The sequence below is a fragment of the Aquarana catesbeiana genome, linkage group LG01 (assembly GCF_042186555.1).
Source record: "Aquarana catesbeiana isolate 2022-GZ linkage group LG01, ASM4218655v1, whole genome shotgun sequence".
Classification (NCBI taxonomy): Eukaryota; Metazoa; Chordata; class Amphibia; order Anura; family Ranidae; genus Aquarana; species Aquarana catesbeiana.
Genome location: NC_133324.1, coordinates 322,930,913 through 322,958,736, shown reverse-complemented (window position 1 = coordinate 322,958,736; position 27,824 = coordinate 322,930,913). Strand labels below are relative to the sequence as shown.

The window sequence follows — 27,824 nt, the reverse complement described above, 5'->3', positions numbered from 1 at the left end:
GAGAAAGTCTTAGTGCAGATCCTCGCTGGATTGGTCCGCTCCACATTTAAGTTGCCCATACCTGAAACTGCTAAAGAATCCTCTTCTGCTTTGGGGTCACTGAAACCTTTCCAAGCAGCACATGCTTTTCCTGTTCATACTTTACTTGAAAAGCTTATTTATTCTGAGTGGGATCACCCAGACAAACGTTTTTTTCCGCCGAGAAAGTTTTCAACACTTTATCCGATGGAAGAAAAGTTTATTAAAATGTGGGGAATACCAGCTATTGATGCCGCCATTTCCTCCGTAAATAATAGCCTGACTTGTCCTGTAGACAATGCTCAGATGCTCAGGGATCCTGTAGATAAAAGGATGGAATCCCTATTGAAGGATGTTTTCTCCTTAGCAGGATCAGTGGCCCAACCTGCAGTAGCAGCGATTGGAGTCTGTCAATACTTAAGAGACCATGTTAAGCAGGTCATCAAAGCATTACCTGAACAGCAGGCCCAGGGGTTTGCTAACCTTCCAGCGGCCTTATGCTTTGTGGTTGACGCCATTAGAGATTCTATCGTGCAAACCTCCCGTCTTTCACTGGGGTTGGTGCATATACGTAGAATCCTATGGTTGAAAAATTGGTCAGCCGAAGCACCATGTAAGAAGCTACTGGCTGGGTTTCCATTTCGTGGTGCAAGGTTGTTTGGAGAGGACTTGGATAACTATATCAAGAGAATCTCTTGTGGGAAAAGCACTCTCTTACCTGTCAAGAAGAAGAGTAAGCGTCCCTCTTTCAAACGGACTCTTTCCCCAGCGCCGGGGGCTTCAGCCTCCAGGCAGTCTCGACGGCCGCCTCCATCGGGGTCCAGAAACAAGAGTCAACCCCAGGGACAAAAGAAGTCCTGGGGAAAGAAGCCTACTAGGCAAAACACTAAGACCTCTGCATGAGGGGGCGCCCCCGCTCACTCGAGTGGGGGGAAGACTGCGACAGTTCTCAGAGCTCTGGCACGAGGACTTCCAGGACAGATGGGTAGTCTCCACGGTAACCTTAGGGTACAAGCTGGAGTTTCAGGAATTCCCTTCTCCTCGGTTCCTCAGATCAAATGTTCCCAGAGACCCAGAGAAGAAGCAGTCGCTCCTTCTAGCGTTAGAGCGACTTTTGTCGCAGGAGGTCATTATGATAGTTCCCGCAAAGGACCAGGGATTGGGCTTCAATTCCAACCTTTTTACGGTCCAAAAGCCAAATGGGGATGTCAGGCCCATTTTGGACTTACGGGATCTGAACCGATTCCTAAGGATTCAATCCTTCCGCATGGAATCAATTCGAACAGTAGTTCCCACCCTGCAGGGAGGAGAATTTCTGGCATCAATAGACATCAGAGATGCATATCTGCATGTGCCCATTTTTTCTGCTCATCAGAAGTTTCTGCGCTTCGAGGTAGGAGGGCGCCATTTCCAGTTTGTGGCTCTGCCTTTCGGGATAGCCACTGAACCTCTAGTGTTCACAAAGATCTTGGCTCCTCCTCTGGCCAGATTAAGGGCTCAGGGTATAGCTGTCATAGCATACCTAGACGACCTGCTCTTGATAGACCGGTCGGTAGCCTCTTTGAATGGAAACTTGAGGACCACGGTCAGGTATCTAGAACACCTGGGTTGGATCCTCAACTTAGAAAAGTCTTTCCTAAAACCAGTAAGAAGACTGGAGTATTTAGGTCTGATTATAGATACAAGCCAGGAGAAAATATTTCTACCCCAGGCAAAGATCACTGCTTTGAGAGAGCTGATTCTGACAGTAAGGACCAAGAAGGGTCCCTCAGTCCGCCTTTGTATGAGGCTACTAGGGAAGATGGTGTCTTCATTCGAAGCAGTTCCCTATGCTCAGTTTCACTCAAGAATGCTGCAACACAGTATTCTGTCGACCTGGAACAAGAAGGTTCAGGCATTAGACTTTCCGATGCACCTGTCGCATGCGGTGCGTCAGAGCCTTAATTGGTGGCTCATACCCGAAAACCTGCAGAAGGGGAAATCCTTTCTACTGGTTACCTGGACGGTGGTAACAACAGATGCCAGTCTGTCAGGTTGGGGAGCAGTTCTGGAACAGGCTGCGGTCCAAGGGGTATGGTCCAAGACAGAGAGGACCTTACCCATCAACATTCTGGAGATCCGGGCGATACATCTAGCTCTAAAAGCCTGGACTATCAGGCTACAGGGTTGTCCGGTCAGGATCCAGTCCGACAATGCCACAGCAGTGGCTTATGTCAATCATCAGGGAGGCACCCGGAGCCGAGCTGCTCAAAAAGAGGTGAACCAGATCTTAGTCTGGGCAGAGATGCATGTGCCATGCATATCGGCAGTTTTCATCCCGGGAATAGAGAATTGGCAGGTGGACTATCTAAGTCGCCAGCAGTTACTTCCAGGGGAATGGTCTCTGCATCCCGACGTCTTTTGGGCCATATGCCAAAGATGGGGGTTCCAGATGTAGATCTCTTTGCATCCCGATTCAGCAAAAAGATAGACAGATTTGTGGCAAGGACAAAAGATCCTCTTGCATGCGGGACGGATGCGTTGGTGATTCCGTGGCATCGGTTCTCACTGATTTACGCATTCCCGCCTATTCTGCTACTACCACGACTCCTTCGCAGGATCAGGCAGGAAAGGAAGTCGGTACTTCTGGTGGCCCCCGCTTGGCCCAGAAGGACTTGGTATGCAGAAATAGTAAGGATGACGGTGGGTTCCCCGTGGACCCTACCGGTACGCCCAGACCTGTTATCTCAAGGTCCAGTGTTCCATCCTGCCTTACAAATGCTAAATTTGACGGTTTGGCTATTGAGACCCACGTTCTGAAGAGTAGTGGGCTCTCAGGTCCTGTCATATCTACCTTGATTAATGCAAGGAAGCCAGCTTCCAGGATGATTTATCATAGAGTCTGGAAGGCTTATATAACCTGGTGTGAATCCAGAGGTTGGCATCCCAGGAAATATGTCATAGGTAGAATCCTTGATTTTCTACAGATGGGATTAGAGATGAAGCTGGCCTTGAGTACCATCAAGGGCCAGGTTTCTGCTTTATCAGTATTATTTCAGCGGCCACTTGCTTCGCATTCTTTGGTCCGAAACTTTATGCAGGGGGTGATGCGTCTTAATCCTCCGGTTAAAGCGCCCCTAAACCCCTGGGACTTGAATTTGGTCCTGGCTGTGTTACAGAAACAGCCTTTTGAACCAATAAGTCAGATTCCTTTGGTCTTGTTGACAAGGAAATTAATTTTTCTGGTGGCCATCTCTTCTGCTAGAAGAGTATCAGAATTAGCAGCTCTTTCCTGTAAGGAGCCTTATTTGATTATACACAAGGATAGAGTGGTACTACGCCCTCATCCTAGTTTTTTACCGAAGGTGGTTTCTGATTTTCATTTAAACCAAGACATTGTTCTACCTTCCTTCTTTCCAGATCCCTGTTCTCCGGAAGAGAGATCTCTACATTCGTTGGATGTAGTAAGAGCAGTTAAGGCCTATCTAGGGGCAACTACTCAGATCCGCAAGAGGGATGTTTTGTTTGTGCTGCCAGAGGGTCCCAATAGAGGACAGGCAGCGTCAAAAGCTACCATTTCTAAATGGATTCGACAGTTGATCATTCAAGCTTACGGTTTGAAACAGAAGATTCCTCCGTTTCAGATCAGGGCACATTCCACAAGGGCTATTGGTGCTTCTTGGGCAGTGCATCACCGGGCCTCTATGGCTCAAATCTGCAAGGCCGCAACCTGGTCTTCAGTTCATACATTCACCAGATTCTATCAGGTGGATGTGAGAAGGCATGAGGATATCGCCTTTGGGCGTAGTGTGCTGCAGGCAGAGGTACAGGGTCCTCAGGTCTGATTGCACCCTACTTGGTCGTGGTTCCCCCCCCTCAGGTAGCATTGCTCTGGGACATCCCATCAGTAATTACTGTGGCTCTGTGTCCCGTGATGTTCGAGAAAGAAAATAGGATTTTTTAAAACGGCTTACCTGTAAAATCCTTTTCTTTCGAAGGACATCACGGGACACAGAGGTCCCGCCCCTCTTCTAATACACTATATTGCTTGGCTACAAAACTGAGGTATCCCTGCAAGGGGGAGGGATTATATAGGGGGTTGAACTTCCTGATAGGGTGTGCCAGTGTCCAATCACCAGTGATACCTATATAACCCATCAGTAATTACTGTGGCTCTGTGTCCCGTGATGTCCTTCGAAAGAAAAGGATTTTACAGGTAAGCTGTTTTAAAAAATCCTATTTTACCGCACATACAGACTGATTTTACTGTTGTGGGTTTAGTAACACTTTAATAAATACTTATCTAAACTGTAATATGTTTACAGTGTCTAAACTATCAAACACAAATGACCACAAGTAATACACTGGAATTGTAACAGTCATAATGTGCTGTATCCAAATATTAGGACAAATAAAACTGTCAATATTATAAAAAAACCCCACTCTGAAACCATTCTTCATCTTCCAAAAATGTGTCCTTGGAAATAATGTTCCCAATACAAACTGTGGTTAAACAGTTTACATTAACTCCTCTGTGTCTTCCACCTATTTTTGTGAATTGCTCACCACAGTGCACACCCTAGCATGGGTGCTCAACTGCCCTCCAGCTGTTGCAGAACTACAAATCCCATGAGGCATTGTAAAGCTAACAGTTACAAGCATGACTCCCAAAGACCGAGGAATGATGGGACTTAAAGTTCCACAGCAGGTAGAGGGCCACAGGTTGAGCACCCATGCCCTAAGGCAGGGATCTCCAAACCACGGCCCTCCAGCGGTTGCGGAACTACACGTGAGGTATTGTAAAACTCTGACATTACCAGACATGACTAAGCCTGATGGGAATTGTAGTTCCTGAACAACTGGAGGGCCATAGTTTGGAGACCCCTGCTAAGGTATAAGAACTCACCAGATAGTATTGTCCACTCATCTCTAAAATACTCAAAATTCCTGTTTTAGCTGGATCCATTCCCTTCTGTCCTTTCTCTTCCTTTGGTGTGCAGGCTCTCCTATCAGTAGCAACTCAGAAAACAATAATGGAAAACAGACTTGCATAGCCTAAAACCTTTTTATTTTATTAAAATACTAATATAAAAAAATAACTCATAGCACTATTTAACAAATGCCTTATTGGACACTGCTATCTCTGTACGTCAAGAATAGGGTTTTCTGTTTACATCGGGAGCAAACTGATGTCACACGTGTTTTTAGGCCACTCCCATTCTGTCTCAGCTCTGTACCTCTACTCTCTGCAGAAATAGATGAATGCCATAGTGATCTGTTGTAGGCTGATTGGCAGTCAGCAATAGATTACTATTAGAATTAAGCTGCTGCTGCATGCAAGATCTGTGTTTATTTATATACAATAGGGACGGAAAGTATTCAGACCCCCTTAAATTTTTCACTCTTTGTTATATTGCAGCCATTTGCTAAAATCATTTAAGTTCATTTTTTTCCTTATTAATGTACACACAGCACCTCATATTGACAGAAAAACACAGAATTGTTGACATTTTTGCAGGTTTATTAAAAAGAAAAACTGAAATATCACATGGTCACATGGTATTCAGACCCTTTGCTCAGTATTTAGTAGAAGCACCCTTTTGATCTAATACAGCCATGAGTCTTTTTGGGAAAGATGCAACAAGTTTTTCACACCTGGATTTGGGGATCCTCTGCCATTCCTCCTTGCAGATCCTCTCCAGTTCTGTCAGGTTGGATGGTAAACGTTGGTGGACAGCCATTTTTAGGTCTCTCCAGAGATGTTCAATTGGCTTTAAGTCAGGGCTCTGGCTGGGCCATTCAAGAACAGTCACTGAGTTGTTGTGAAGCCACTCCTTCGTTATTTTAGCTGTGTGCTTAGGGTCATTGTCTTGTTGGAAGGTAAACCTTCGGCCCAGTCTGAGGTCCTGAGCACTCTGGAGAAGGTTTTCGTCCAGGATATCCCTGTACTTGGCCGCATTCATCTTTTCCTCGATTGCAACCAGTCGTCCTGTCCCTGCAGAAAAACACACCCACAGCATGATGCTGCCACCACCATGCTTCACTGTTGGGACTGTATTGAACAGGTGATGAGCAGTGCCTGGTTTTCTCCACACATACCGCTTAGAATTAAGGCCAAAAAGTTCTATCTTGGTCTCATCAGACCAGAGAATCTTATTTCTCACCATCTTGGAGTCCTTCAGGTGTTTTTTTAGCAAACTCCATGCGGGCTTTCATGTGTCTTGTACTGAGGAGAGGCTTCCGTCTCCGTCTGGCCACTCTGCCATAAAGCCCTGACTGGTGGAGGGCTGCAGTGGTGGTTGACTTTCTACAACTTTCTCTCGACTGCATCTCTGGAGCTCAGCCACAGTGATCTTTGGGTTCTTTTTTACCTCTCTCACCAAGGCTCTTCTCCCCCGATAGCTCAGTTTGGCCGGACGGCCAGCTCTAGGAAGGGTTCTGGTCGTCCCAAACGTCTTCCATTTAAGGATTATGGGGGCCACTGTGCTCTTAGGAACCTTATGTGCAGCAGAAATTGTTTTTGTAACCTTGGCCAGATCTCTGCCTTGCCACAATTCATTCTCTGAGCTCTTCAGGCAGTTCCTTTGACCTCATGATTCTCATTTGCTCTGACATGCACTGTGAGCTGTAAGGTCTTATATAGACAGGTGTTTGGCTTTCCTAATCAAGTCCAATCAGTATAATCAAACACAGCTGGACTCAAATGAAGGTGTAGAACCATCTCAAGGATGATCAGAAGAAATGGACAGCACCTCAGTTAAATATATGAGTGTCACAGCAAAGGGTCTGAATACTTAGGACCATGTGATATTTCACTTTTTCTTTTTAATAAATCTGCAAAAATGTCAACAATTCTGTGTTTTTCTGTCAATATGGGGTGCTGTGTGTACATTAATGAGGGAAAAAAATGAACTTAAATGATTTTAGCAAATGGCTGCAATATAACAAAGAGTGAAAAATTTAAGGGGGTCTGAATACTTTCCGTCATATATATATATATATATATATATATATATATATATATATATATATATATATATATATATATATATACATACACATATACACAGTTGTGCTCATAAGTTTACATACCCTGGCAGAATTTATGATTTCTTGCCCATTTTTCAGAGACTATGAATGACAACACAAAGACTTTTCTTTCACTCACGGTTAGTGTTTGGCTGAAGCCATTTATTATCAATCAACTGTGTTTACTCTTTTTAAATCATAATAACAACAGAAACTACCCAAATGACCCTGATCAAAAGTTTACATAACCCAGTTCTTAATACTGTGTATACTGTGTATTGCCCCCTTTAACATCAATGACAGCTTAAAGTTTTTTGTGGTATTTGTGGATGAGGCTCTTTATCTTCTCAGATGGTAAAGCTGCCCATTCCTCTTGGCAAAAAGCCTCCAGTTCCTGTAAATTGCACGTTTGAGATCTCACCAGAGTGGCTCAGTGATATTGAGGTCAGGAGACTGAGATGGCCACTCCAAAACCTTCACTTTATTCTGCTGTAGCCAATGACAGGTCGACTTGGCCTTGTGTTTTGGATCATTGTCATGTTGGAATGTCCAAGTACGTTCCATGTGCAGCTTCCTGGCTGATGAGTGCAAATGTTCCTCCAGTATTTTTTGATAACATACTGCATTCATCTTGCCATCAATATTGAACAAGTTTCCTGTGCCTTTTGTAGCTCACACATCCCCAAAACATTAGCAATCCACCTCCGTGTTTCACAGTAGGAATGGTGCACCTTTTCATCATAGGCCTTGTTGACTCCTCTCCAAATGTAATGTTTATAGTTGTGGCTAAAAAGCTCAATTTTGGTCTCATCACTCCAAATGACTTTGTGCCAGAGGGATTGAGGGTAGGATACTTTGTGGCATTTGTGTAGTAATGGGTTTCTTCTGGAGACCCAACCATGCAGCCCATCTTTCTTCAAGTGCCTTCTTATTGTGCATCTTGAAACAGCCACACCACATGTTTTCAGAGAGTCCTGTATTTCACCTGAAGTTATTTGTGGGTTTTTCTTTGCATCCCGAACAATTTTCCTGGCAGTTGTGGCTGAAATTTTAGTTGGGCTACCTGACCGTGGTTTGGTTTCAACAGAAGCCCTCTTTTTCTCTTCTTGATCAGAGTTTGAACACTGCTGATTGGCATTCTCAATTCCTTGGATATCTTTTTATATCCCTTTCCTGTTTTATACAGTTCAACTATCTTTTCCCGCAGATCCTTTGACAATTCTTTTGCTTTCCCCATGACTCAGAATCCAGAAACGTCAGTGCAGCACTGGATGAAGGATGTTAGAGTCTGTGAGGAGTCCAGAAACTCATTGACCTTTTATACACACACACTAATTACAAGCAAACCGATCACAGGTGAGGATGGTTACCTTTTACTAGCCATTCAAAACCCATTGTGTCAACTTTTGTGCATGTTATCAGGCCAAAATCACCAGGGTGTGTAAACTTTTGATCAGGGTAATTTGGGTAGTTTCTGTTGCCATTATGATTTAAAACGATTAAACACAGTTGATTGATAATTAATGGCTTCAGCCAAACACTAACCATGAGTGAAAGAAACTTTTTTTTTTGTGTTATCATTAATATTCTCTGAAAAATGGCCAAGAAATCATAAACTCTTAAATTCTGACAGCATACGTAGACGGTGTGTATACACACACACACACACACACACTCAGTGTCATTTGAAGCAAGTTTCCACAAAATACCGTATTTATCGGCGTATAACACGCACTTTTTTCCCCTTAAAATCAGGGGAAAGTCGCAGGTGCGTGTTATACGCCGATACCATGCAATCCCGAGCTGTCAAAACTTAAAAATCGCCGACCGCGATTTGAAAATGGCGCCGCCGGCGCCGAAATACACAGAGCCGGTCCTCGGCTCTTTCCGGCGGCTCTCGTTCACTTTCGGCTCCACTCGTAGTCCCGAGCTGAGCTATCCGAACCTACTCGGCTAGGTTCGGATAGCTCCGCTCGGGACTACGAGTGGAGCCGAAAGTGAACGAGAGCCGCCGGAAAGAGCCGAGGACCGGCTCTGTGTATTTCGGCGCCGGCGGCGCCATTTTCAAATCGCGGTCGGCGATTTTGAAGACAGGGGATCGAAGGCTGCACTGGGCAAGGCTGCACTGGGCAAGGCTGCACTGACAAGGCTGCACTGGGGCAAGGCTGCACTGAGAAGGCTGCAATGATGGGCATTTAAATGTAAGTTTTTTTCCCTTCAACTTCCCTCCTAAAAGTTTTTTTTTCTTAAAATTCCCTCCTAAATTGGGGTGCGTGTTATACGCCGATAAATACGGTATGTACATTTCCCTCCCCTTATTAAGCCCCAGGTCCCAACAGTGACATATGATCATCTGGATGATATTTACATTAATTGTAGCATAAAATATTCATGTAAGTGAACTTAATGTCCTTAAAATTTTTAGTGATTGAAAATTGTGAGACCTCCTCAAACCAACTGTTACCTTATGATTACACTAACCATTTACATTTGTGGTGCAATGTTAAAAGAGGAATAAAGGTCTCCCAAAGTAAAATGCATATGTTCACTTTGAGCGTTACTATTCTGCTACATTACATAAAAGTCACACTAATGTAATATCCTTTTAATCAGTAAACATTGCTGAATATTTTTGTAGTAAATACTGGGGATACACAAATTATCTAAAGGTTACATTGGGAAAATGCTTTTTTCCTATTTTTTTTCTATTTATTCCCAATAAAAATCAAAGAAATAAAATTATATGTATCCAAATTTGCTTCCAAATCCAAGACCTGTCTGTTCGTAAAAAAAACAACTGTATGATATGTTAGGGTGGACTAACTAAAAGGTATAGTGTGTGAAACTGACACCTTGCTGAAACAAACAAAACATGCTATGGGAGTTTAAGGGGTTTAGGTAAAAAAAAAGCCTGGGGACTGAAGTGGTTAACTACTGTCATTCCTTTTTGCTGACATTGATATAAAACACCTGATTTATTTCTATTCTTTGTTGGTTTTATAGGATTTTACCTGTTTTCTTCAAATCCCTCTGATCCAGTAAGTTATAAGCTTTTCCAAAATATTTTCTGCAATCCATTAAAAACACATTTTATAACAGTAACAAATTAGATTTGTTTCCAGTCAGATTAATTATCGTGCCTGTGCTACCCTTTTATGTCGAACTCTTATGTAAAATATGATTTATTTTATTTAGTTTTTTTATACATTTTTTTTTTTTTTTTTTGTATATATTTGGTGACCTATGATTACATTTCTGGATGAAATCTGTGCACACGCTACACACATTTTTCATGTGGAGACCCCACTCATGTTATCACGCAGTTATTTTTTTATCCTTAAGCCCTAGTTCACACCGATGCAATGCGGAAAACGCACAAGATTCACTGCGTTTCTCCACATTGCACTTCATAGCAATCACACGGCATCCGATCTGCTGCGGGTGTCAATGTTAGACTAAGAATACCCCGAAACCGATCGGAAAATGCATTGTGATTGCAAGAATCCAGGTGCAGAGAGATAAGTGCACTTTTGGTGGACTTTTGGTGTGGATGCGACGTGATTTGAGCCTTACAAAATGTTCCTGTGCGAATCACATGCGATGTCCCGCACGCACTAGAGTGAACCTAGGCTAAAGATGAGGCTGGCTTCACACCTGAAAAAAAGGTTACAGCGCACACATACAAAAATGACATTTAACTCCTGCAAGGCTATTTAAAAACACCTGAGCAAATTCAGAAAATATGGGGATTTAGTTACACCATATGGCCTTATAATGCTAAGCTCACTACTACGTCAAAATACCCCAATATCAGTGGGTCCTACGCTATCCATAGAATGGAAAATCCTGCTTCTCTGAACCATGGGAGAAATGCACTCCTCTAAATGGGAGAAATAAAGGATTCCTCCTGTAACACAGGTGGACAGTAAATCCCCATATTTTCTGAATATGCTCAGGTGTTTTTAAATAGTCTTGCAGGAGTTAAATGTCATTTTTGTATGTGTGCGGTGTAATCTTTTTTTCTGTCTGTATGGTCTTATGGCTGCACCATCTTTTATGCATTTTTTAGGATGTGCCCCCCCAAATCTTTGTTTGGCATCACACCTGTGCGCTGGAGCAACGTGTGGTGATGTTCATTTTAAGCCATAGTGTATTGTGGTACCATTCATTTTGAATGACACCCCAATACAGTAAAGGAATGCAACTTTGGTGCAATCCCCTTCCCACATCATCTACCCAGATAAGCTAGGAGTACTGTGTTATTGTATAAATGATTCTACAGGGAGATTTACATATTTAAGAGTAGGAGCCTAACGGCCCATTCACACCATTTGTGCTGTCCAGTGTAGTCCCAATGCAAAGACAAGGCAATTTTCCAAGTCTTCCTATGTGTGCTACTAAAAGGAAGCAATCAAAACTACTTCTAATAAAACACAAAAAAAACAGTCTTTCAAACTTCAGCAGCGCTAAAGGTTTTCAGTTAATGCATAAAAGATTAATAGTCTGTGAATCCCAATGAAATCTAGGTTCAAAACCAGTCTTTTGCATATAGCAGTTCATAAATGATTCATCAGCTGTTTTTTAAACGATCGACCATTAATGTATCTAGTGCTTGTACTCCCTATAGGAAATGCACTCATCAGATCCATGATCAATTAAAGCCTCTTAGTATGTATGGGGTGGTTGCAATCATTGTCAAGCGAACATCCCTCCGACCCTTAGTAAACGATCAGGCGGCATGATGGGAGAGCACCTCCATCATAGACTGATAGATGCTGGGCTGAAAGGCATGATTCCCTCTTTTTTCACTGCACAAGCTTGCATTGTCGTTTTGGAACAACTGCTCCCTCTTGTGTTGAAAGTGTAGCCCTACATATAGGGGAGAAAAATACATAAAAGAATTCTCATATATAATGATTTAAAGTGTTCTTGTTGAAAATCCTCCTATGTGCTTTCCTTGGTGGAAGTACTGGAGCTCTGCAGGAGATTTGACATACGTATCAATGTTTTATTATGAAAAACTCCCAGCTGATTGGATCCCATTGAATCAGAGGACGTCAAGCGTCTGTCTGCATACCGCTTGATTGTTTACTAAGGGTCAGAGGGATGTTCGCTTGACAGTGATTGCAACCACCCCATACATACTAAGAGGCTTCAATTGATCGTGGATCTGGTGAGTGCAATTCCTATAGGGAGTACAAGCACTAGATACATTAATGGTCGATCGTTTAAAAAACAGCTGATGAATCATTTATGAACTGCTATATGCAAAAGACTGGTTTTGAACCTCAATTTCATTGGAATTCACAGACTATTAATCTTTTATGCATTAATTGAAAACCTTTAGCGCTGCTGAAATTTGAAAGACTATTTTTTAATTTTTATTAGAAGTATAGTTTTAATTGCTTCCTTTCTAGTAATGCTTGTTTATATTATAGCAGCTGCTTCTCTACCATAATAGTACATTTCCCTAAGCGCCAGATAAGTGATCTTTTGAGAACTTCTTGTCGTTATCTTTCTATGTGTGCATTGAATAGTACCACATACAGTCTTTAGTGCAAAAAGTTAAAGCAGAAACCACTGCATTCCAACACCCCTGTGTGAATAAAACAAATAAAATCCCCCTTGTAATATACTAACAAAAAAGAAAAAAGTAAACCATGTATACTCCCAACACACACCAGCAGCCATGCAATCAATATGGCTGCAGACACATCTTACTTATGTTTTCAGGGCACTAAAAGTAGCTTACCAGTCCGTAGATGTGGTGGCTGCATTCCTTTTTTTTTTTTTCCTTTGGGGCATTTTCAGCTAGTACAGAAACTACGTGTTGCTCTTGCCAGAAATGCAGTTTACTAGTCCACTTCCTGTGAAATGTTATCCTCCTCCGGTCAACATGTAATCTCCCCATTCCCCATGTAATTTGAAATGAACAAAGCATAGACACAAAAGGACAGGACATGTTTTATGTGCAAGATCAACAGATGAATAAGAGAAAAACCAAATTCAGCCACAACGTTTAAAGACTGTAAGCTGCGGTATTGTAAAAGTTTGTTTTTGGATACAGATACGCTCTATTAGCTTTGGTTATTATATTTTATGCAAATATTATATAGGCCTATTATATGTTGTTAGTGAAGTTTTGTTTTATTTGGAATAATGTTTTTATTTGATTTAATTGTTTTTCATGAGTATTGTATTTCTGTGCTCGCATCCTTTCTAGAGTATTAGCAATTTTTAGTAGTACCAGAGCTGTACCCTTGTGTTAATTGTGCTGTTTTGCAGTGCATTATGTTTGTTTCACTTTTTTTTTTTTTTTTGAAAATTCTTTTTATTGATTTTTAATGTAACACATAACACACATACAACTGATGGGCAACATACCACATCAGTAACGGTCATGCAAGACCACAAATATACCTAACATATACTACTAACTTCCCTCCCCTCCCCCAACCCGACCGGTACCATATATCGCCCAGGCAAAGATGAATATCTTAAGGTAAGACAGAATTTTTACTCTGCTTAATTAACAGTCAATAGGGGTATTCACCCTGTAATTGTATTTACAGATTGGGACTTTTTCATTGAATGGTCTGTTTGTTCACCAAGGCTTTATGCCGTAATTGGTTACCCATATGCATTCATTATAACCTTCCTAACCCACTGTAGTTTCCCTTGAAATGGGGGGGCAAGTAGATATTCACTAGCAGTATTTTTTGAAACAGAACATCCATAACTAGCGCCACATATCGACCTCCCGGATCAGTGAAAACCTGGTGGATGGTGCACGCAATCGCTTTACTTATTAGAATACAGACCCCTCTGGCATAAGTGGAGTAAGTGGAATGTAAGGATTTTTGAATCCAAGGTTTTCGTAGGGAAAGGATTTTGCTGCCCTCCAGATGGGTTTCCTGCAGGAGGACGATATGTGGTTTAACTTGTTTGAGGTATTGGAATACTGCCGCCCTTTTGAATTTGTTGTTAAGTCCCCTAACATTCCATGAGACTATTTTTATCTTACTATCCATAGCATAAGGCTAATAATACTACCATTCGGGTTACCCCTGATTTATATACATCCTCAGGTGTGCAGAGTAAACATAATAGCATGAACATGTTAAGTATACATATTGTACAGACATTCCTTTTTGCATGGTACCGGTCAACTACCCTTCTAACCCCCCCTGCTGTTATACCAGAAACTAAAAGCCTAGCCAAAAAAAAAACCAAACCAAAAAAAGTCCGGTATGCAGCTTGATCCCTGAACCATAAACTCAGTGAAGAGTTTAACCAAAAGCGTCGATAGTTCGGCATGACGATGAAGAAAAAAAAAGAGAGACAAAAAAATTTCCCCCTCTCTCTGACTTCTCTCCCAAAACTCCAGACGTGGTCCATACATATAAACGTACAACCGAGTGACCAAAAGGAGAAGAATAAAAAGGGAATAACAAAAAAAAAAGGATATAGCATGAGTAGATAATCCACGGGGTCAGTTAGAGCATAACATGGATTGAAGGCAGGTGTTCAATGTCTTCTCAGAATGCCTTTTGTGTCCTTAGTTAGAACATCGGTCCTTGTAACTGCAGAAGTAGTGGAAATATGTAATCTATGAAGGCAAGAATATTAACTGTCCGAATCAACTGACCCCGAGCCTCCCTGCTCCGCCCCCAGAGTCCAGCCACAGCAAGAAGTTATTTCAAATGTACACACACAAACAAAAAAAAAAAAAAAACACCGGGGGGGGGGGGGGGGAGCAGGAAAAGAGAGGGGAGTAAGAATAAAAAGAATAAAAAATAAGAAGGGATGTTACAAAGGAGCTTCATTCCTATATATGGACAGTACTTCACAGGTTTTGATCCAGCCAGTCGCTCGCATCTTGTGGGGTCTCAAAGAACCTGACAGCACCCTTGTGTTGTACTCGGAGGCGACTTGGATATAACATACTATATTTTAATTCCTTTTCTCTGAGCCTTCTCTTCACATCCGTAAAGGAACGACGTCTTCGCTGAGTCTCCGCTGAAAAATCGGGGAATAGCATTATACGTGCGTTTTCAAACTTTAGGTCCTGGTGTTTTCGGGCCTCCGCCAGTATCATATCCCGGTCCCTATAATTAAGGAACCGGACAAGAAATGGACGCGGTGGTGCTCCGGAGGGCCTGGCTCCGGTTGGGACCCTATGTGCCCGTTCAACAATATAGGTGGGGGGAAGGTCGCCAAGTGTCAACAGGGACTTGAAAAACTGTTCTGCAAATGTAGTCGTGACCGTCCCCTCAGCCCCCTCCGGTAGCCCCACCACTCTTACATTATTTCGTCTCTGGCGGTCTTCCGCGTCATCGGCTCTGCATTGTAAAGCATCCACCATTCCTTTTAGTTCTGCTAGTTGGGATCCCTGTGTATGAGATGTATCCTCCACCTCTGATATGCGATCTTCAGCCGTTGTAAGCCTGCCCCTGATCTTATCCAGGTCATGGCGTATGAGATTACATTCAGAAGCCAGCAAATCAATACGCCCCATCAGCTCAGATTTTGAAGCTGCAATTGCCTCCAAGATCGGACCCGTTATTGCCGCTGTATCTACCTCAATCTCCTGTGTCGTCAGTGGAGAGCTCTCCGGTTCACCAGACACAGGGGCAGCATGTTGAGACATCTTTACCGCCACTGTCTTGGCGCTCAGCGTCGCTGATACAGGAGAGGATACAGGGAGGGAGTGGGCGGAGCCAGCTTCCATGCTTCCCTGAGAGCGAAGAGGCCGCCGATCCGGCGGCGGCTGTACATGTTGTTTGCTCTGCCGTTTAGTGTAAGAGGACGGCATGGTGTGATGCTCCGTTACTTCCCCAAGGATAATGGCTCAATTAGATTTAGATAGCGGTGGCCAGACGGTTGCAATTCAGGATAATTACCGGATGGTAGCTGGAGCTCCTGAGAGACACGTCCTGCCGCGATCACATCCGGCCACGCCCCCCGTTTGTTTCACTTTTAACAGATTGATTTCAGTTTGCTTCATTGGGGTTGATTATAAAGGCAAATAGACTGTTCACTTTGCAAGGGAAGTTGCATTTTGCAGGAAAATTTGACCCAGAGCTTAGTGAAAATTTACTTTGCAAAGAAAACCCAATCAGCTGTTCTTCACCTCATTTACTAAGCTTTGGGGAAAATTCCCTTGCAAAGTGCAACTATTTTTCCTTTAGTAAAGCAACCCTTATTGTATTTATCAATGCTGCATACTTTCCGACCCAGGGTTTTTATATCACAGTGCCTGGAAGTCTAGTCGTCCTATGTTGTATACTGTATAATGAAGGGTTTAACTTGAGCTCATCACATGGAACAATCTGATTGTACAATGAAAACCTACCTAACTATCCAATCATTTTGTTTTCATTTAGGCAGGCGCTTGCACTACATAGTTGTTGGTTGATTGAGAGGAAACTGCACTGTCAGATTGTAATGTGTGTAGTGAGCTTTACCCATTATTAATTACTATGAATAAGAACTGTGCATTAAATACAATTTGGCCTTTATGTAAAGAATTTGATTAGTTCCACTGTTTAAATGCAAGTATAACCAGGAAACACCTTGTATTGGATAGTGCAAAAGACAGGGAGAGTAATATGGCTACAATTACCCACAATGTGTTGTAAGAAGTTTATATTACTATTGTAACACATTACATAAGGTAACAAATGTGACACACAGTATAAGCAACAGGAGAGTAAACTCCGTTCAAAATAGAAACAATGCTGAAATAATGCCTTGCAGTTCTAAGGCCCCTTTCACATCCTGGTGATTTGGGATCGCAGGCAGAATTCTAACAGCAATTCCAAATCGCGCTGCAATAGTGGCAAAACACACCGTGCGTGATTGGGTGTCATTTATTTCAATGGCAGTGCGATTTTGCTATGCTTGTTGCTCAGTTTATTGTGCACTCTATCCCATATTGCCAGAATTGACCAGGGCCTTAAGGAAACAGAATGGAATGCTTTTGCCTCTTGCACAATGAACTTATGTATGCACACCAGATATTTCTGCCAGAAAAAAAAGTGAGGATGGGCTGCACATCACTTGTGCGTATTTTCAAGTATGCACACAATAAAAGAAGCGTGGCATATGCACATAATTACACGAATACCAAATTACTGACTGGTAACTCAGATTTCTGCATATTTGTTTTTTTTTTTTTTTACTGATCTATACACCGTGCATTGCAGTAAAACAAGCAGTAAAACAAACACCTGTATGCCTGAAAACTGAGCATTTTCAGGCAGCGGTGTGCAAGAGGCATTTGGGTGCTAAAAAAATAAGAAAAAGCACATATAAGGCCATAGTGCACTAAAATCTGATTATTGAACAGCTTAAAAAGTATTGCATTTAGGCCTTTTTTACACAGGCTTCAACTTCTATAAGAGCAGTGTGAACAGCCACTTTAAAGGCTAAGTTCACCTTTGCATTAAAAACAATACATGCACAGGCTGCCATTGCAATGCTGTAGGCAGCATGAATAAACTACGAATGTGCTGATCACTGCACCCGCAGTTCATTAAAACTACAAGTATGTCTGCGACAGGAAACTATGAATGAATGATGCGGCAGTGTAAGGTTCCTTTCACACTGCAGCGACTTGAAAGTCGCACGATTTTGCTGCGATTTCAGGGAATGCCTGTGTAAACTTGCGGTCTATGGACCTCAACTCGCATCAAAGTTGGACCCAAGTAGTACAGGAACTACTTTGAAGTTGGTGCGACTTGAAGTCGCACAGATATGAATGGTTATCATTGGGAATCATGGGGTACGACTTGTCATGCGACTCTGATGTCCAAAGTCGAAGGAAAAGTTGCACAAGTGTGAAGGGGGCCTAAATGGAGCCCCACACAGCTGTGCCACTTTTAAAAAGTGACAGCGGGTGTGGGGAGAGGAACCCTCGCCCACTGTCAGGGGGGTAGACGAGAAGATGCAGGAGCTGGAACATTGTACTTGTTTCACATTTCTTGAAGCTTGTTGAAAGCCTGCTAACAACTCGGTTAACCTCCCTGACGGTATTCCAGAGTGTGGCTCGGGGTTAAATTTCAGCACCATTAGCGGTAACCCCGACCCACACTCGGGATTACATCTCAGGATGCTGGTGCAGGTTACTTACCTTGTCCCCAGGATCCTGCGATGTCCCCCCACGCTGTCTGCGGGCTCCGTCCTCTGCCCGAAGCCTCTCTGTGCCAGGCTCCGTTCCCTGTGAGCGTCGCGACGCACGGGGGCGGAGCCTGGCGGCAAATTAAAAATCATAACACATACAATACTGTAATCTTACAGATTACAGTACTGTATGAAATCATTTAACTTCCCTTTTGTCCCCAGTGCTTTGACCCATGCCCTGCATGCAGTTTTATATTATAAATACTGTTCTTTCTGCCTGGAAATTTGAGATTGTCCATAGCAACCAAAAAGTGTCCCTTTTGTCAAAAGTGGCTTTAGACCAGCTAGAAAACAGCGTTAGTAAATTAGAACACTTGCAGAATTGAGCGATAGTGAATCGTGGGGAAATGTATTTTATTATTAATATTATTATATATATATTTTTTTTTAATTATTTATATTTATTTATTATATTATAATTTATGATTTTGTGTTTCAAACTTCATCATACCCGGGATATCTACTAGACTCTTGGTGGACAGATCTAAGTGTGTCATTACAGGCCTACAATATAAAACGCCAAATTTTTATGCAAAATATTTGTACCGCTTTGAGACGCAAAAATCTGAAAAAATCATACCGCCAGGGAGGTTAACCACTTCAGCCCCGGAAGGATTTACCCCCTTCCTGACCAGAACACTTTTTACAATTTGGCACACGCTTTAACTGCTAATTGCGCGGTCATGCAATGCTGTACCCAAACGAAATTTGCGTCCTTTTCTTCCCACAAATAGAGCTTTCTTTTGATGGTATTTGATCACCTCTGCGGTTTTTATTTTTTGTGCTATAAGCGGAAAAGGACCGAAAATTTTGAAAAAAAAATGATATTTTCTACTTTTTTGTTATAAAAAAAATCCAATAAACTCAATTTTAGTCATACATTTAGGCCAAAATGTATTCGGCCACATGTCTTTGGTAAAAAAAAAGTCAATAAGCGTATATTTATTGGTTTGCGCAAAAGTTATAACGTCTACAAACTAGGGTACATTTTCTGGAATTTACACAGCTTTTAGTTTATGCCTGTCATTTCTTGAGGTGCTAAAATGGCAGGGCAGTACAAACCCCCCCCCCCCCCCCCAAATGACCCCATTTTGGAAAGTAGACACCCCAAGGAAATTGCTGAGAGGCATGTTGAGCCCATTGAATATTAATTTTTTTGTCCCAAGTGAATGAATAATAACAAAAAAAAAAAATTTACAAACAGTTGTCACTAAATGATATATTGCTCACACAGGCCATGGGCTGTGTGGAATTGCACCCCAAAATACATTTAGCTGCTTCTCCTGAGTATGGGGATACCACATGTGTGGGACTTTTGGGAGCCTAGCCGCGTACGGGGCCCCAAAAACCAAGCATCGCCTTCAGGATTCCTAAGGGCGTAAATTTTTGATTTCACTCCTCACTACCTATCACAGTTTTGAAGGCCATAAAATGCCAAGATGGCACAAACCCCCCCCAAATGACCCCATTTTGGAAAGTAGACACCCCAAGCTATTTGCTGAGAGGCATGTTGAGTCCATTGAATATTTTATATTTTGACACAAGTTGCGGGAAAATTACAAACTTTTTTTTTTTTTCGTTTTTTGCAAAAAGTTGTCACTAAATGATATATTGCTCAAACATGCCATGGGCATATGTGGAATTACACCCCAAAATACATTCTGCTGCTTCTCCTGAGTATGGGGATACCACATGTGTGGGACTTTTTGGGAGCTTAGCCGCGTACGGGGCCCCGAAACCAAGCACCGCCTTCAGGCTTTCTAGGGGCGTAAATTTTTTATTTCACTCTTCACTGCCTATCACAGTTTCGGAGGCCACGGAATGCCCAGGTGGCACAAACCCCCCCCCAAAAAATGACTACTTTCCAAAATAGGGTCATTTGGGGGGGGGGTTGTGCCACCTGGGCATTCCATAGTCTCCGAAACTGTGATAGGCAGTGAAGAGTGAAATCAAGTTTTTTCAAACGCATTTTTTGGAGAAAAAACACACTTTTTAAAATTTTAATGCACTAAAACACATTATATTGCCCAAATGTTTGATGAAATAAAAAAGATGATCTTAGGCCGAGTACATGGATACCAAACATGACATGCTTTAAAATTGCGCACAAACGTGCAGTGGCGACAAACTAAATACATTTTTAAAAGCCTTTAAACGCCTTTACAGGTTACCACTTTAGATTTACAGAGGAGGTCTACTGCTAAAATTACTGCCCTCGATCTGACCTTCGTGGTGATACCTTACATGCATGGTGCAATTGCTGTTTACATTTGACACCAGACCGACGCTTGCGTTCGTCTTTGCGCGAGAGCAGGGGGGGACAGGGGTGCTTTTTTGTTTTTTTTTATTATTTTTTTGCGTTTTTATCTTATTTTTAAACTGTTCCTTTCATTTTTTTTTTTTTTTTTTTAATCATTTTTGTTATCTCAGGGAATGTAAATATCCCCTATGATAGCAATAGGTAGTGACAGGTACTCTTTTTTTGAAAAAATTGGGGTCTGTTTACATCCGGTGAAATCTAAGTCATGAAATGCTCGTAGCTTCCGGTTTCTTAGGCCATAGAGATGTTTGGAGCCATTCTGGTCTCTGATCAGCTCTATGGTCAGCTGGCCGAATCACCGGCTGCATTCTCAGGTTCCCTGTTGGGACAGGAGAGCCAGAGAAAACATGGAAGACGGGGTGGGGGGGGGGCATTCCCTCCCACTGCTTGGGGCTTGCAGTCTAGAGGCTAATTAGCCACTAGGATTGCTTTTACATGAAAGCCGACCGCTGGCTGAAAATAACGATACCAAGATGATACCTAAACCTGCAGGCATCATTCTGGTATAACCATTCAAAGTCCAGCAACATACCAGTATGTTGCTGGTCCTTGTTAGGCATATATTGTAAACTTTTTGTTTCATGCAGCCTGTGGGCTGAACGAAAAAAAGATATTGATCGGTGGGTATGCCCACCATTAGAATACCTCCCTTCATCCACCCACTTCTAATGATGGGCATACATGCACCGTTTATATATGCCGAAGCATGGGGGCATCCTCCCGCAAAAGGTAGGAGCAAATCGCTCCTCCGCCCACTGCTGTTTTTTTTACTTAATATATTTTTTTGTGGTTTTTTTGTTTTTTTGTTTTTTGTTTTTTTTTTTACACTTTTTTGTAACTTTAACTTTTGTAACTGGTACCAGGTTTGGGTCTCTCAAAATGCGATGGCATCTTGGGAGACCCTGTGAAAGTGTGTCCTAGTCTGTGCAGTGCTGTACCCTACGCTAATACTCAACTAGTGTATGGTAGCGTTCAAAACATTCACCAAAGACCAGGATTGTCAGGACAGGAGGAACAATAATACCGGGTGTCACGCCTATATCCGCGCTTGCTGCAGACACGACATCTTTTTTGGGAGGCTCGTTGGGTAGGGGTACTCGGGAGGACATAAAGAAAATGCCTCTCATGCAGCCGGCTTACTGCATTTGGTTGGGAAAGGTGAGGTGGAGCACCGTCTGGAAACAGAAGGGCTCTGACGATCTCTTCCTGGAATTTAAGGAAGGATCCAGTCCGTCCTGAAGCTCTGTATAGCACATAAGCGTTCAGCAAAGCCAATTGAAATAAACAGACACTTTTTTGTACCAGCGTCTGGCCTTACGGGTAACTAGGTACGGCGCCAACAACTGGTCGTTGAGGTCCACCTCTCCCATGTTAAGGTTATATTCGTGGACACAGAGGGGTTTCTCCACAACACCAGTCGCCGTAGTAATTTGGACCGTCGTGTCTGCATGAAGGGAGGTAAGAACGAAAACATTCTTATTATCCCTCCACTTCATAGCAAGCAAATTATTACACTGCAAGCAGGCTCTCTCCCCCAGCCTAAGACGGGAATCTACAAGCCGCTGGGGAAAGCCCCAGCGATTAGGTCGCACGGTGCCACATGCTCCAATCTGATGATCACAAAGGTGACTAAGAAGTGGCACGCTCGTGTAATAATTGTCCACGTACAAGTGGTACCCCTTTCCGAAATAAGGGTGACACCAAGTCCCACACAATCTTGCCAGCGCTTCCTATGTAGTCAGGGCAGTTTGTTGGCTCTACGTGACGATCTTTTCCCTCGTAAACCATAAAACTACATGTATAGCCTGTGGCCCTGTCACAGAGCTTATACATCGTGACCCTCGTATCTGGCATGCCTGCTGGGAAGGTACTGTTTGAATGACAAGCGACCAGAAAACTTAATCAGGGACTCATCAACGCAGACAACTTGATGGGGAGTAAACAAGTCTGCAAAACGGTTGAAGTGGTTTACGAGGGGCCGACTTTTGTAGAGCCGATCGTATCCAGGGTCTCCACAAGGACAACAGAGTTCATTGTCATTGAAGTGCATGAACCGCAAAATCTGCTCGTATCGTGCCCTGGCCATGGAAGCAGAGAACACGGGCATATGGTGAATTGGGTCAGTGGATCAATATGACCGCAACTAACTTTTTTTGGTTATGCCCATGAGGAGGGAAAGGCCCAGAAAGATCTTAAATTCGGAAACCGTAATTGGTTTCCAATCTCTGGCAAGGGAGGACTGGGGAATAGTGGCGATGTGTTGACCAGCGTACAGATTGCTTTGGTCCACAACAGATCTATAGAGAACTTCGGTGAAAAACTGCGAATAAAAATCAAGTGACGTAAAATCAACTGTTTCCACCTGAATTCTGGGTTGGCCAGTGAATGGGGGAAGTACGGGTGCTGCAGAAGTGGTGGGTTCCCAATTCGGATTGGCGAATGCAGCAGGAAGGGCACTATGGGCACGACGGGCCTGTGTTCATCTTCTTGGTGGCAGCGGGACACTACTTGTGCTTGCCAGCCTGAACTGCACTTTTGGGACTCGCCACGTCACCAAGTGTTACTGCAGTGCTGGATGTACGACCAGGGTGTACTAGGCCGCTGGTGCTTGCCAGTTCACCAGAAGGAATAGCGGCGCTAGTACTTCTCTGCTCCATACGAGGGACCTGCGGTTCTTGCACATAAAGGACAGAAGAAGTTCAGGGTCTGGTACGCCTGACCTTGGCAGGGACCACAACTCTGTCGTCAGAGCTATCTGTCATGGAGCCGCTGTCATCTACAGGATCATATTCTGAGCCTGAATCTGACAGATGAGTGACTTCCTCTTCACTATCTGTCATGCTCAGAAACGTGTAGGCCTCTTCACTAGTGTACCTTCGATTTGCCATTTTGGGCTCTAAATTTAGTGGTACGCTAGTGAGACTCACAGGCAAAAAAGCTCCTGACTGTTAGCGACTGTATCAAAACGCTACCAACAAAAACTGTTAGCGATCGCAGGGATCAGGCCTGACTCTGCGAACGCTGCAGTTATGTGTGTTTAGTGTTTTTTTAAGTGACAGTGATCGATCGATACTGCACTTGGGTGGGCTGGGCAGGGCTGGGCTGAGGGGCAAAACGCAGGTGCTAGCAGGTATCTGGGCTGATCCCGCTAACACTACGTTTTTGGGAACCCTAAACTGCTGGGGACGCTAGTATAGATCTGATCGGATCAGATATTGATCCGTTCAGATACTATACTACTAAGGGAGGTGTATGCTGCGTGCGTGGGTGTTAGCGGTACTGGCACTAACCTAACGCTGCCTGGGGCGACGCAGTCCTTATCTGACCCTAAAACTTAACTTATATCACCGCCGGGCGATTAGGGGGTTAAACCTTTATAAGGTAATAAACGGCGGGTGCCCTGAAACTATAATAAACAAACTAACTAACCAGCGTCACCCGTAACAGTTATACGGTGATCACTGGTGAAAGGGTTAACTAGGGGGAAATCAGGGGGTTAAAACCTTTATTAGGTAGTATATGGGGGTCCCTGTCGCTATAAAACGCTGACGGCGAACCTATATACTTACCTCCCTAACTAGCGTCACCTGTGACACTAATACAGCGATCAGAAAAACGATCGCTTGGTGACACTGGCGACGGGGGGTGATCAAGGGGTTAAAACTTTATTAGGGGGGGTTAGGGGGTACCCTAGACCTAAAGGGGGCTAACCCTAACTGCCCTACCACTTATAACTGTCACAAACTGACACCAATGCAAAAAAAAAACCTGCTATTGGTGTCACTGTGACAGGGGGTACAGTGGGGTGATGGGGGTGAAAAGTGTGCCTAGTGTGTTCTACTGTTAGTGTAGTGCTGGTGCAACTCACATCGATGTCTTTTCTCCTTGGCGCCGGAACGAAAAGACCGGCTCGAGGAGAGATGACATCACTTCCTCTGCCAATGTTTACATTACAGCAGCAGAGGAAGATTGTCATTCGTTGGGAGCGATCGCAAGGGGGTGGCCACGAAAGAGTGGCCTCCCCCTCACTTCTGATCGCTCCCCTAACGAAGCCGACCGCCTAGGGCACCGGGGGGGGAGGGGGCGCGTTGCGCCCCCGTCCGCGGGAGGCAGCACACGTACCAGGTACGTGATTTTGTCTGCCACAGTATATCTGCGTTAGGCGGTCGGCCAGTGGTTAAAGTGACAATCGGCACTCTCATTACCCATTAGGATCTGTGTTCAACATTTGTAAACTGGAGCTGAATGGTACTTTAAAAGCTTCAACAATGCTTGCTGAAAGCTCTGCAAATGCTTTGTCAAAGCTTGCTGTTCACACTGATCGTATACAAGTTGAAGCCCATGTGAAACAGGCCTTACAATTAAAATCCTTGCACAGAGGGCGTCAATAGAATGCTTGCTGAAAACATTGGGAGGGAGCTTCAAGCAGGAACGTAGCACAGGATCCGGTGAATGGACTTCACATCAGCACTGGAGCCCACACTCCTCACCCCCTGTCCTCTGCTTTTTCTCCTCCAGCAGCAGCCTAACACTCTGCTAACTGTTCAAATTCAGAATTTAGTTACTAGGAACATGTCTCAGAAAAACCTATCCCCTTCATTGGCCTGCATCAAGTCCCTCTCTGTAGCTTAAAGCTGAAGTTTTGGTATGGATATTTTGCATAGTTACATTGATCCAACTTTAATCAAGGTAGGTATGCATGTTTCATACCTAGTAGATTCCCATGGAAGATGGAAATCACTGTAGTAGGCATGGCTACTACAGTGATCTCCGCTAGCTTCCGGGTCCCTTGACAAGAGGGTATTCTGCTGCTTAGTGAACACAGAGGATCGTTCAGTTGCTTGGCACAGGCGCAGTTCAGATAACACTTTGCATCATTAACTACTTCAATACAGGGCACTTATATACCTTCCTGTCCAGACCAATTTTCAGCTTTCAGCACTGTCACACTTTGAATGACTATTGCGTGGTCATACAGCACTGTACTCAAACTACATTTTTATAATTTTCTTCCTACAAATAGAGCTTTCTTTTGGTGGTATTTGATCACCTCTGGGATTTTTATTTTCTGCTAAACAAATAAAAAAAAAAGACCGAAAATTTTGGGAAAAAAACGTTTTTTTTTTTGTTACAAAACTTTGTAAATAAATAAGTTTTATCCTTCACTGATGAGCACTGATCGGGCTGCACTGATGGACACCGATGACATGGCACTGATGATGGGCACTAACATGCTGCACTGATAGGTGGCACTGATAGGTGGCACTGATATACAGCACTGATAGGGTACACATAGGTGGCACTGATAGGTGGCACGGATGGGCACTGATAGGTGGCACGGATGGGCACTGATAGGTGGCACGGATGGACACTGATAGGTGGCACGGATGGGCACTGATAGGTGGCACTGATGTACACTAATTGATGGTACGGATGGATGCCTATCAATGATGCCCATTGTGGACACTGGCATCCATTGTTGGCACTGATTGGCAGCCCCGGTGCTCTAGGGTGGCATACCTGGTGACATCCCTGTTGGTCCTAGTGGCATCCCTGGTGGTCCAGTGTGGGCATCCTCGGGGGGGGCTGCATTGATAATCAGCACAGACCCCCCCATCAGAGGAGCAGCCGATCGGCTCTCCTCTTCTCGCGCCTGACAGACGCGAGTGAGGAAAAGACGCTCAACGGCTCTTCCTGTTTACGCTGTGATCAGCCGTGATTGGACACGGCTGATCATGTGGTAAAGAGTCTCCGTCAGAGACTCTTTAACTAGATCTGTGTTGCAGTGTTTCAGACTGACACACCGCAGCAATGATCGCCATGATGCACGCCCCCGGAGGCATGCAGCGGCCTGATATCCTGGCGATGTCATATGACGTCCGGTCAGGATATTGAAACCACTTTGCCGCCGTCATTTTGCAATATGGCGGGCGGCAAGTGGTTAAGAAGTGTTCTTTGAATGGTGCTCGTGCCAAGCAAGCAACCACTATTTACTAAGCAGCAAGGCAAGTGGTTAAGAAGTGTTCTTTGAATGGTGCTCGTGCCAAGCAAGCAACCACTATTTACTAAGCAGCAAGGCAGTCGCTCGATATGGGACCTGGAAGCTAGTGGTGTTCACTGTAGTAGTGGTGCCTAGTGATTCCTGGCTTCACAGGGATCAGCCAGGTATGGCACATGCATACTTGCATTGTTCCAAGCTGGAGCAATGTAACTATGCAAAAGATCCATACCTAAATGTCAGCTTAAAAAGAGAAGTTTGCTTCTTTTTTTTTTTTTTTTTTCATGCTACCTAGGTGGATGCAGCATCGCTCCGATGCTGCATCTGTCCCCCACCGCTTCTGTCCCCCACCACTTCTGCGAACTTAGTGATCAAATGCCACTGATTGCTCAGTTCTCAGTGCTCCCTGAGTAGAGAGCTGGCGACTGTCGCTCAGCGGCTGTCTCCTCTGCCCCCCCCCCCCCCGCCCCATGCTCACTGGAGCGCTGGGCTGTGGAAGGGGCGGGAGCACCTGGCTCTGGTTCTCAGCAGTTCACTGAGAGGCTGAACCAGGTGCCGGTCCAGGCATATGGGTGGATCCCAACCATATGATCGCAATCTTTCCCCAGCCTGGACTGGCTCTGCCCGCTGTCAGCTGAAAACAGGTCACAGGATTGCAGAACGAATGAGCTTTGGCTGCACTCCTCATTTAATATAATACTGATACAGAAAACTAATTGGTAGTAAAACAGTAGACAATTGCTACTAACTGTGCACTGCTAATTTCACCACCTATATTAACTTCCCTAGTGGTATTCCCGAGTGTGGCTCAGGTTGAATTTTCATTACCAAAAGCGTTAACCCCAAGCCACACTCGGAATTGCATTGCAGGATCCATGTACAGCTTACTTACCCAGGATCCTGCGATGTCTCCGCTGTGTGTGCGAGCTGCGTCTCCGCTCGATCTATCACAGTGCCGAGCTCTGATCCCTGCGAGCGCTGCGACGCACGGGGACGGAGCCCGGTGCCAAATTCAAAAAGTGAAAAACGCATAATACATACAGTACACAGTAATCTTACAGATTATATTACTGTTTCAAATCATTTCACATCCCTTTTGTCCCTAGTGCTTTGTCTAGTGCCCTGCATGCAGTTTTATATTATACAGTGGGGACAGAAAGTATTCAGACCCCCTTAAATTTTTCACTCTTTGTTATATTGCAGCCATTTGCTAAAATCATTTAAGTTCATTTTTTTCCTCATTATTGTACACACAGCATCCCATATTGACAGAAAAACACAGAATTGTTGACATTT

The 27,824-nt window shown here is 43.8% G+C and overlaps 1 protein-coding gene across 2 annotated transcripts in view; it reads left to right on the top strand.

Moving 5' to 3' along the window:
- The window catches only part of TPCN1 (two pore segment channel 1), a 247,447-nt gene that overhangs the window by 111,393 nt on the left and 108,230 nt on the right, over positions 1 to 27,824 (top strand). For both annotated transcript variants that reach the window (XM_073630364.1, XM_073630356.1), the window contains exon 8: positions 10,030 to 10,064. In XM_073630364.1, the coding sequence (XP_073486465.1) occupies positions 10,030 to 10,064 (35 nt within the window). The remainder of the gene's footprint in view (positions 1 to 10,029; positions 10,065 to 27,824) is intronic.